We start from the raw sequence: 12,092 nt of genomic DNA, 5'->3' as shown, positions 1-12,092 counted from the left end.
GATATCCTTACAAAAGGCAAAGCTAAGTAGCCAAATAAACACTTGGAAATAAAATTGGAGCTAATGGTATAATGGAAAGAGCACGGGCTTTTAGAGTCAAAAAAATTCTGAGTTCAACAATTAGCAAATTTCATAACCACTCTTGCAGTCTAAGTCTTGTCATCTGGAAAGTGATGATAAATAATGTCTACTTCAAAAAATAGTGAGGAATATCAGGTGAAACAGCATGTATAATGTGTCCACAGGCAGAGTAAATAGGGTACACAGTAATTCAACTGTCATCCCTCTCTCTCCCTGTGTCAGCACCCAAAACCTACTCCTCCACTTTCTTATATTAGTATAATGTCCAAAAACTTATTTCCTTAGATTCCCAGAGACCAGAAACAAAATAGTCACTCACTCGTCCCATCATCTGGTTCAAAGTGGCCAGTGTTGTTCCATGTATTGCCGCTACTGCTGCCATAGCTATCATCAGTGTTGGCTGGCTCTGCATAATCAGCTGGGTTAAAGGTTCTGAGAGTAAAAAAACAAAAAGCTTAGAAGAGCCTCTGAGCTCTAAGCAGCATCAGTGAAAATTAACTCAGAAGGAGGGCAATCAGAATCTTGACTATCTCCTTCCTAGTATAGATCAACCATGGCCCCATTCTATAAGCATATGCACTGTCTACTTTTCCTCACTTACCAGCTTACTTAAAATCTCATGGTATAATCTTAATTTATATCTACTATCTATTTTGGTTTAGGACACCAATAAAATCCACATGAAGATTTTGCGAAAATAGCAGGTATGTATATTCAAATGAAGCTATGAGATAAAATAATCCAGATGGTAAACGCCTATCTCCCCAAAATAAGCCGTATGTCTATATACATCTGATGAAATAGTCCAGCAATCTTTCTGATCACATTTTAGTTATAGTTGCCTATTATCCTCAGGATACCAGTATATTAACCACGCTAAGATATTATGGTAATGCTTAAGGAAAAAAAATTAAACTTTGACACTGGATCAATGAAACTTACCCCATTCCTTGGGCAGAAAACCTTCCTCCCCGCCTACCAGAGCCACCTAAAGAGAAAAGGAGGAAGAGAAATATTTTAGAAGCTGATGTAAAACCACCTTGCTAACTGAGGCAGTTTTCGAAAGTAAGTGGTTGGCATCACCAGATGTTCCTTCTCACTCTGTAGCACGTCAGTTAACACAACACAGCAGGACAATCATTATTACTGACAAGACTGTTTCTCTGCTGATCAAACTGCTGGATCCTCAAGCAAATACAGTAACAGCAACAATAAAGAGTAGAGGAAACATCTACTTGCCTTTCCACTGCCCACTCAGTAATCTCTAGAATTTGCATGACACCTCAACAATTAAGATATCCAGAGTACATGTGAATTTGTCTGGTTTTAAATAAAGCAGACCCCCAGTAAACTAATAAGAGTAACCTGCCTCCAATATCCACCCTCCCCCACCCAACAAACTGATCACCTCTGCCTCGGCCACGACCTCTTCTGCCTCTTTCTGTGCCTCTTCCAGAAGGCCCTCCACTCTTGGTGCCATCTAATCCATTTTCCTGACCTCGAACTGAAATTTAAAAACAAAACAAAACACCACAGATGGCCAGAGCAAAGTGAATAGGAAATGAATATATAAATGGCAATGTATACATGGTGGTGGGGAGACAAAAACAAAGAGAAAAGGAGCTGGAAGGATGGAACATGATGGTTACTAGGGGAATGGTTACTAGTCAATTTTACGAATGGCTACGAGGTAATTTCATGCTAAAAATGGTGGCTGTTGCTAGAAAAGGCTACATGCAAGAAATGCCAAGGTCTCAGAACAGATGATTTTAAGAAAAATCAGAAGGATGATATAACGATTACTAGGTCCAGCCTCACACGGCCCTGGCATCCCCCAAGTCTAGACATTACTAACCCACAGCTGGTTTTGTTAAAGCCCCATGCATACACTCTCGTCCACGGCTGGCACCTCTTCCCCGTCTTGGTGGCCCACCACGTCTCCGACTATAGTCTCTGTCCCGGTCTCGATTTTCTTTGCCTTCCTCGTTGGATTCCGTTTGGCCACTGTCCTTCTGTCCTGAGACTCCCTTCTTCTTCCCGACCATCTCCCAGGAATGCTAAAGAAGGGCAAAGCATTCAAGTCTAATCAATATAGGCTGCTACCAGGAAACCAGAGATAAAAGCTGGGACAACTGTTAACCATTCTCCTCTCAACATCCATATTGAAGACACTTCTATTACTTTACTTCTGTTTAAGTAGAGGATATAGACAAAACCTCAAAATAAATTCTCTACCTATCACTGCAAAATTAAAGCCTTTTCTGTAGAGGAAGTGCTTATAAGCAAATGAATCGCAGGGATCACTTCCAAAAGGGTCACTGAAATCTCTATACAATTCAGTCACTCGCCATGTTAGTCAAAGAACCTAGTTACTTACTGGTCCTTTCTTTCAAGTGTGTTTCCTGGGCTGAAAAAACTAATTCCCTTTGGATTCAGTGACTCCCAGTTTTTTATAGCCTTATCCTTTCTAAAAGTTAACTTTAAATTTAGAACAAGGAAATAGCATTTGACGCGAGTATATTCTCTAATTAAGCAACCTAGAACTTAGGAGGAAAGCAACTATACCTACACCCCAGCCCATCCCCCTCCATACATACCAATTTCCTTTATTTAAAAAAAGATCTAACAGCAGTCAGGAAAGCACAGCCCTGGCCCTGAGACATGCTGACTCTAGGAAGCCTTCCACTCCTGGTTTTATTCACATCCCTGTACATCCTAAATCGCCATAATACAATTCAACCTTCTCCAAAGCAGTTCAGTCCAGATTGCAGGAGGGAATATTTACGGTAAGGAAAATAAGCTAAACAGTCTTGCAAAACCTCATTCCTTAGGAAAATGAGTTTTATAAATTTAAAGTTGGTTGTTTTTCTTTTTGCCTCACTGTGCAGCTTGTGGGATCTTAGTCCCCTAACCAGGGATTTGAACCCAGGTTCTCAGTAATGAAAGCATGGAGTGCTAACCACTGGTCTGCCAGGGAATTCCCTATAAATTTCAAGCTTGAAACACACACAATGATTTACAATTTTTGCAGAAATAATGTACAAATAAAAGTTCCAGTTCAAACACCAAGACAATCAGATCTTTACTATCCTAAATACCATCTAACTCAAGCTATAATGGCCTGGCTCAGCAACAGCTATCTAATATCCAATAACTTTAAAAATACAGAATAGGGGGCTTCCTAGGTAGCGCAGTGGTTAAGAATCTGCCTGCCAATGCAGGGGACACGGGTTCGATCCTTGCTCCAGGAAGATCCCACATGCCGTGGAGCAACTAAGCCCGTGCGCCACAACTACTGAGCCTGCGCTTTAGAGCCTGTGAGCCACAGCTAGTGAGCCCACGTGCTGCAACTACTGAAGCCCATGTGCCTAGAGCCCATGCTCCACAACAAGAAAAGCCACGGCAATGAGGAGCCCGCGCACCACAACGAAGAGCAGCCCCCACTCACCGCAACTAAAAGAAAGCTTGCACACAGCAAAAAAAAAAAAAACAAAAAGAAAAACCAACAGAATAGTAATATGAAACTACTATTAATTTTCTCAGGGTTGATAATAATATTGTGGTCATACAAAAGAGTATCCTTCGTTAAGGGAAACATGCTGAAGAATTTAGGGAATAAAGTCCTATGATGCCTACAACTTATTTGCAAATAATCCCAAGTGTCCACCAATAGATGAGTGGATAAAATGTGCTAGAAACATACAACAGAATCTTACTCAGCCTTAAAAAGGAGTGAAATTCTGACACAAGCCACGATATAGATAAACCTTGAAAACATTTTGCTAAATGAAGACATAAAAGGACAAATATTATCTGATTCCACTTTTATGAGGTACCAAGAACAGGCAAACCCTTATATGAGGTACTGAAAATAGAAGATGTTACCCAGAGCTAGGAGTAGGGAAACAGAGAGTTAATTGTTTAATGGATACAGTTTCTAATTGGGAAATGAAAAAATTCTGGAAATGGATCGTGGTAATGGTGGTACAACACTGCCAATGTCCTTAATGCCAATGAACTGTATGCTTAAGATGGTTAAACTGGTCAATTTTAAGTATATTTTACCACAATTTAAGTATTTTTAAGTTCAAAAAAAGTAAATTTAAACTATACTAACAGCGTACCTACATATTCTAAAAAGTCCACAAGAAATAGTTTACTAAAGCAATAATTTAAAAAAATAATAATTTATTGAGGATTTCCCTGGCATTCCAGTGGTTAGGACTCTGAGGGACCCGGGTTCAATTCGCAGTCAGGGAACTAAGATCCTGCAAGGCTTGCAAATGGGCAAAAAAAAAAAAAAAAAATTAAAAAATTAAGTATCTGTCTAGGACTTGGCAGCTCCTTGTTGCTTACTCTTCCAACCCACCCTGATTCAACATTACAGCTGGTAGGTCATTTTATGCTCACAGTAGCTTCAATTCATAAATTATAGTAACCTTGTAGCTAAATCTCCATCAGGAACCCTAGAAACTAGATTCAAAACAGTTCTTAGAGTTTTTGCTAATCTGTCTCAAAACCTGGTAGGTTTCAGAAACCTGTCACCTTTTTGCTTCTCTATGGTTATACATCAGCTACTGGCACCAGATGCATTCTGTAAGCAAAAAGAATTACTATGATCTTCCCAAAGCACTGCCAGTTTTCTGATATGATCTCATCCAACCAAACACATCTAACATTCCTGGCAGCCAACTTTGATTCCCATTGATTTCACTAGTAGCTGGTTTATTGGTGGCATAAACCTACATTCTCTAGCTTTTTTTTTCTTTTCTTTTTTTTTCTGATACTGTGGAAGGTCAGACTTGTAGCACTAGGCAGAAGATGCTAGAAGGTGAAACAAAATGCGACTCATGCAAAAAAAAAAAAAAAAGAAAAGAAAAATTCATTTTTTGGGTCATGCCATGCATCATGTGGGACCTTAGTTCTCTGACCAGGGATCGAACCCGTGCCCACTGCATTGGGAGCTCAGAGTCTTAAATACTGGACCACCAGGGAAGTCCACCCAAAATTCACACTTTTTAAAAGCATAAGTAGTTCCACCTCCACCCCAATCCCTTGAAAATCTTGAGGCAATTACTCTGGAGTAAACTCAAAACAAACTGCTATCCAGGCAGTAATTTTCAAACAAGGCCAATAACATAAAATCTAATCTAGAATCACACTTTTGAAGAGAAAAATCTACAAATGTAATGATTAAAAATCAAATATACAAAACAAAATAATAGTTTTTCACTATTATTTCCCATTGTCTCGAAGAAACTGACAAACCTCCGACATTCAGCTAAAGTGACACCGTAACATCAGCAAGTTAATCTCTCTAAGGATGAAATCTGGTCATCAATTCCAACCAAAGATCCCCTGAGTAAGACCAAGTAAATGAAAATGACTGCAAATGATACACTGCTCATTACAAAAAAAAATAATAAAGGTCTCTACTAAACACTGCAGGAACTTCCCAAAAATTATTTAGTAAGGCAGAATCCCTGTTCCTAAGGGACTTAACAATTTGATACAATAATAAGGCAATAACAAAACATAGGATTCTCATTAAGTGGAAAGGAAAGGAAGAGGTGAAAGCAACTCTAAATCCTAGGGCAAGAGTTCCTCCAATATCCCCTATCATCTCCAGGTATGGTCAACAGGCTGTAAAGTTTGTTTCTCTGCTACTTCAACAGAAATAAGTTCACATGATGAAAAGGTATTGTGAAATGTAAAGCTGATATTGATGGGAGTGTTCTGAAATCAGAATCCAGTAGTCTGTGGCTTTATTCAACAGCAATAGAACAGGTAAGCAGAAATCTTCCATGATTAGTAACTAAGGTTATTAAATACCACCTCTAACTCAGACTAACCAAGTCTTGAAAACAGTCACTAGCCTAGAATGAATAATTTATTCCAGACCAACTAGAAGAAACTGATTTTATCTGTTTTCTCCTACTTATTGTACATAAATTTTAAGTATTTGCAACTCATAGCAAATAATCTCCAAGACAGTTCCTTGCTTTATTTGGAGAATAAGATACCCTGCTTTGAGTTACCCCACTTGCTATTTTTGGAATTTACTAGCCTTTCAACCAGGGACCCACTTTCTAGAACACTTTATTAGCACTCTACCGTATCCGGGTTTCCTTCCAGCAGTACATTGATGGCTCTGTTGACATCTCCATTGCAGTCATGCAAAGCAATGACACATTCATCCTGGTTCTTGCCTGTGATATCAATCAACTGAAAGAGAAAGATCAGCAACCATCATGAACAAGCTTGCCCTCCTCACAAAAGAAAACTAGGTGAAGAAAAAGACGACACAGTTGAGTTTCAAAGAACCAGGCTTAAAAAAGCAAAACATGCAGAATTTTGGAATTCTAGTTCCAAAAGCAAAATATTAACACCTGTGATTCGGGGTGGGGTAAAAGTATTTGTAAAGCAACTGAACAATACAGCATCTAATAGAGAATTAAATGCAGAAGTACACAGGCTTCAGCATACCCTGACTTTCCACATTTCCTAGATGCTACAACTGCTCAAAGTTGCTATACAATGGTACCAACAAAGTCACTCAATAAACAAGAAGTTACAATTAAAATAAAACCTCTTTGAACAAGGAATATGTCCAAAGGGATACAGTAAATCAGACAATAAAAGCACTTATGTATTGGCTTAACCTATCATATTTCAGTTCATAATTCTTTTAATACCTACAGTGGAAAGTATCCTGGTAGGCATCAATTCTATTTAACTGTGCTTTAATCTTGATGTCTTTTCCCACAGCTTATGGCAAATTAGCGATACACTCACTTGTTTCACCTTTTCCTCAAAGTCAGCATCATTATGGTCCGAAATCATCTGTGCAAGTCGAATTTGTTCCGCAGTGGCCTAAGAAAGCATGATCAAGAGACAACAGTTTAGAGAAATAAGAAGGACCTATATACTCAACATTCATCATCTCCCACCCCAATTTCCTTCTCCTTGTTACAAATGACCAATAAAAGGCTACCACTATTTAAGATGCTTGAACGAGCAAAATGACAACAAAGAGTGAAGCTGCAACTATTTCACACTACAATCTCTAAAAAAGCAGGGAGCTGTTTCACATATGTTCACAGTTAAAGAGACTTTCGTTTTGGGATCACAGCACCACCTTTGAAACATCTGTGCCTTAATTCAATTTCATGTATTTGCAAAGTCATGTGTAAACCCTGTTCCTGATTCTGCAATGACCAATGCCACCCTCTTATTCCTTAGGGATGAGAATATCGTAAGGTTTAGTCTGAGGATACACTCAGCATATCTTCCATGTACCAACGTATGTTTGTAAGTTGTCAGCAATTTTAGCCCCAATTAAGATTAAGTACTAAAATTCTGCTAGAAATTCACCTAGAAAAAGAAGTGAAAGAAAAATGAGTAAGAGGAAAGTTCTAGTCTTACATATTTAATTTATCTGACCATAACCAAATACAAACTAATTCATCCATATTAGGTGCCAACAAATAGCAGACTGGTTATAAGAAAGAAAAAAAAAAATCTAAATCCAACTGAAAAAAAGAACCCATAAACAGTGCCCAGGTGCACAGGAGGTTAATTTACTCTTTAGAACTGAGCAATACTCTAGGGTATCTCATTTGTTAATCTTGAAAGAACATAGTAAAGATGGTAACTCCTCATGGGAAAGGAAAAATCAGATTAGGCCTCAATGAGACCAGAGGGGAAAATAAAAGGCAAGTTAGGGAAAAGAAGAGCAAAGGAAAGGAAAAAGGTGGCAAGACAAAGATTGGCTAGAGAGATGTCAAAGCAGAAGGTCTAGGAGATAAGAAGTGTATTGCTAACATAACCCAGATGAGTGAAGGAAAATGCTACCTTAGAGATACCAAGCCTCATAATGCAGCAAATAAACAAAAAATAAGCACACTGCAACACAGCATGTCATTAACAGTTATCAGGCCCCAAATAAAAAGAGGTAAGGATTAGAAAATAAGAATAAAGAACCCAAACTAATATTCCAAAGTACAGAATGAGGCTGCACTAGATGGAGGTCAGTATCAACCAGCAAGGCTACCCCATGGATCCATATCCCTTGGGTTCTTTACCTGGGGCCGCTGCTTGTGCTGTGTCTGGTTTTGGTTTTGAGGTGGTTCCCAGTTTCCCCGGGCTCGGTTAGTGCCCACCGACGTCATCATTTACAGTATATACAAATAACAGTATTTACAAGGTAGAATACTGAAGGATTTAAAAAAAAAAAGAAAGGTTTAGGTGTTAAATGTGGGCAAAACGTTTTCAACCTCTCTTTCATCAGCACCTTCACCACTTTTACAATTTCTTTAAAGAAACAAACCAACATTCACCTGTTCTTGAGACATATGTACAGTTTGATAAATTCCTCAGGGAACTACGGCTATCAATCCATTTTTGTAAAACAAGAAACGTATAAAACGTGTTAACTGATGGTTGGTTTACTTTAAAATTATGAGCATGATTTGGTTACAGTCCCCTATAACCAGGCTTTGTGAAATTGTGCTATCTTGATAGTAAGCAAAACAATGTTAATAAGTCTTCCAATAGGTGAAAATACCCCAAGTCCCTTTGACAGAAGGAAAGATAATCAGCAAAGCCTGGAAACAAAAGCCTTCCAGGAAGGGGATTAGTCTAAACTCCAAATAAAAACAATTTAAAATTTTGTACTCAACCTACCTTTGAAAACAGCTTTACCTGCCTTACAACCTTTTAAACGTTAAGTTGTATGTGTCCTCTATCATTTGGGAAAGGACAAGCTCAAGTCTAGCCTCTTTCTCCCTCAAGTTTCTATCTCTCAATACGGTGTGGGGGCTCCCACAATATTCAGCAAGGCATGTATTAGCCCCAGTGACTTGGCCCAGAATCTCAGTTCCTTGGATGATAATTCCAACACTCTGCTTTTGTGGCTGCTTCTGTTGGTTTCCTAAGTCAGCAGTTCCAAGAAACCAGGATTGCGATTACCCTCCACCACTCACCTTAATATACAGAGCATCCCAAATTTGTCCCAAACCAAAAGCATCTAGCACAAGGTTTTATTTGGAAGACAGTGGTTCTGGGAAATCATTTTAAACTTGAGACATTATTGCCAGCAAGATGACTTTGTTGAGTCTTTAAAGAGACACGGAATGCACAGGGCCGTCCCAAAACCAGATCAGTTTTTGTTAATAACACTTCTAACAAGCAAAGATTCGACTAAATTTAAGCTGCCTTCATTCATACTTTGTTTTATAATGCAATCTCAGCTGCTGCATTTAGTAAACATTCATCATATGATGGTGTGCTCAAAATAAGGTTACACTGCATTGTTTTATTCCCTTCCAAAGAGGACAAGTTTATACTTTTCTGCTCTATATTTACTTTTTTTAATTAATGAAACTTCACATAGGGTAAATTCTAGGTTGCCCAGAAGACATTGCTGGATTTGAGGAACAGGTAGGCTGGACTTCTAAACAAATATGCAAGGATTAACTATTAGGAGAGTGAATTTCACCTGTTTCTTGAGTCACAAAGAAAGCTAACTTCCCTGTGGATAAATTCTTCATCCAGTTGGGTCAATATGTTACATAGGTCTTTGTTGTTTGATGCAGTCATTACGAATTAAGAGTTCTACATTCCCTATCACCAAGAAGTATTTTTAAGGAAAGTTCAGGGCTAATTTTTAACCATTACCTCTTCTCTCTAAATACATGTGCACAAAAAGGCCTGTAAACATGTATAGGTAGTACAGGATTGTTTGATATACAGTAGTCCATTTTCCCAGGCTGCCATTATTGTCAAGTTTCAACACTGAATTTACAAAAAAGAAGGGTTATTCAACCAAATACTCCTGGATTCAAATCAAAGAGAAAAAAAAAAGAAAAGAAAAAACCTAGAAGAAAACTATTAGGCTTTATTATAATTGACTCTAAGATGAAGATTCTAACATGGGCGTAGCCGCTCCCATAACTTACAAATATTGATTGCTTTCTACTCCGCATGTGATTTCAACTTGTGAGCAGGAGTTACACTGCAGATATGAATTTCATGACTACCTGTATGGACAACTGCATGTACAGTACCAGTCAACGCAAATACATCAAAAAGTCATTTTGAAAGCCACATAATTACTCAGGAAAGGGGGAAAAAATTCTCCTGATAACTCTTGCTATTAACTTCCATTTCTCTCTTACAAGTACTCTGAAATGTGTGACTAAGAAAATTTTACCACCTAGGTAGTAACAACACTGAGCAGCAGGTCAAAAATAAGTGATCTAGGATGGATCACTAGAGGGCACAGAATTAGTAGCCTTGTAGTAGCAAGCATAGACACATACCCAGAGTTATCACAGTGGAGGTGAGGAATCTTGTTAAGTACTCTTTCTTAGAACATAAAAATATTTAAGGGAAATAGGTGAGAAGTATCGGAGACAAAGGGAATAGTGCAGGAACAAATACAGGTTTCAACACAGGAGTGCCCTTGACCATTTTTTGAAAACCAGCTACTTAAAAAAATAGCCAGAGAAATTTTACAGAAAAAAATAAATAACAAGTATTTATTGAGTATCTACTTGTGTCCAGTACTTTAGGAAATACAAAAGCAATATGACTTGGTTACTGCCCTCAGGGAGCTTACAATCTAATTTGAGAAACAATTCGAAACTCTGAAGCTGGATGGGGGTGGGTAAGGCTTGCTACTTCTAACAGAGCAACTAATTCCCCTACATGCTCTGTGGAAATGACCCCTGCAACCCCTTCCCCATCAATTTGAATCTAATTTAGAAAAGAGTACTTCCCAGTTAGGACACATTTGGCAAGAAGAAGCTTTAAAAATCAAATCAAAACAGTACATTTTAGGGCCTTTCATCATTAGTTTACATGCCAACAACAATTCCCGACTTCCCGTTCACAACGGAAATAATCACTGGGACAGTCTAATCTTTAAGGACAATGGTTATAGTATCTCAAAGCAGTTTTTAACAACCCATACACAGCCAAAACGTTTTAGTTCTCCAGTAATTCAGGCTGTCACTGCCCCTCACCACATCCCAGCAAGTCACATAGAATACCCACCCCCAAAGCAGAATATGGGCGGTGGAAGTGGATGGGGAGGAGACAAAAAAAGGATCTCCCCATCTAATAATCAGGGACAATCAAAGGCAAAAGGAATAACAATAACAACAACAACCAAAAAGGCCTGTTACTGTGGTGTTTTCCTTTCCACCACATCCTACACCAGAAATGGCTGCATTTCAAGAATGGTGGAAAAGGAGCAGCCTCCTGTTTGTGACATCAGTTTGCAAAGCAATTTAAGGACTGTCCACAAGGTGACGGGTCGAAGAAATTTGGAATTCCTGTCCCATTATGAAAAGAGTGAACAAAAATACCCCACTACTCTAGTGACGTCCCTTAGGTGTATTATACCCTATGGGGGCCTCCATGCCCAGCTTCCCAAATAACATCGTAATTGTTTGGGGTACCCAAAACTATAGTATGGACGACAGGAAGCTAAAGACAGCAGCAAAAAAAAATACATTCCAAGAGCTGGGGCGGGGAGGAAGAAGGAAGGGTAATAAGAGGAGCTGACAAAGAGGCTGGAAACGGAGAGGGGACGCAAGCCCACGCGTGGAGGATGGGAGGCTCACCCCGCTCAGCCGCCACATCGGGAGCTCACGGGGCCAATCGCCTCCTTACCTCCCACCCGGAACAAATTAATCCTCCGCACTCCAAACTGAGGGCCACATGGGGGAGTTTGGGGCAGCTCCACCCCATCGCCCTCCCTCCCCCCCACCCCGCCACCCCCAAACCAGACCGGATCCGGATCAGGAGGCCCGCAGAGGGTTGGAAAGGGAGGAGGCCCTCTCGTCTTCTCTACAGACACCCGCCAGGGTAGAGAAAGCGCCCTACCTCGGGCTGGGCCCAGGCCTCGCTCGCTCGCGCTCTTTCACGCTCTCCCCCCTCTCAGGATCTAGCCGCATGGCCCCCCCCTCCGGCTGCCCCAAGCCCCGCCCCGGCCACGCTCCCAA

The 12,092-nt window shown here is 39.7% G+C and overlaps 1 protein-coding gene across 24 annotated transcripts in view; it reads right to left on the bottom strand.

The window, feature by feature from the left end:
- UBAP2L (ubiquitin associated protein 2 like) overlaps positions 1-12,092 on the bottom strand; it is a 41,105-nt gene that overhangs the window by 28,623 nt on the left and 390 nt on the right. For 12 of the 24 annotated variants that reach the window (XM_057725339.1, XM_057725346.1, XM_057725352.1 and 9 more), the window contains exons 2-8: positions 8,166-8,295; positions 6,877-6,954; positions 6,196-6,306; positions 1,937-2,138; positions 1,490-1,585; positions 1,024-1,069; positions 401-513 (exon numbers count right to left, since the gene is read on the bottom strand). In XM_057725339.1, coding sequence (XP_057581322.1) covers positions 401-513; positions 1,024-1,069; positions 1,490-1,585; positions 1,937-2,138; positions 6,196-6,306; positions 6,877-6,954; positions 8,166-8,255 — 736 coding nt within the window. In that variant the 5' untranslated portion in view covers positions 8,256-8,295. Of the gene's footprint in view, positions 1-400; positions 514-1,023; positions 1,070-1,489; positions 1,586-1,936; positions 2,139-6,195; positions 6,307-6,876; positions 6,955-8,165; positions 8,296-11,711; positions 11,742-12,092 lie in introns of those variants that run through there. The other 12 variants (XM_057725359.1, XM_057725343.1, XM_057725350.1 and 9 more) reach the window with 2 other exon arrangements.

Source organism: Hippopotamus amphibius, chromosome 1 (assembly GCF_030028045.1).
Source record: "Hippopotamus amphibius kiboko isolate mHipAmp2 chromosome 1, mHipAmp2.hap2, whole genome shotgun sequence".
NCBI lineage: Eukaryota > Metazoa > Chordata > Mammalia > Artiodactyla > Hippopotamidae > Hippopotamus > Hippopotamus amphibius.
Note: the sequence above shows the minus strand (reverse complement) of the source record. Positions and strands in the feature narration are given on the sequence as shown.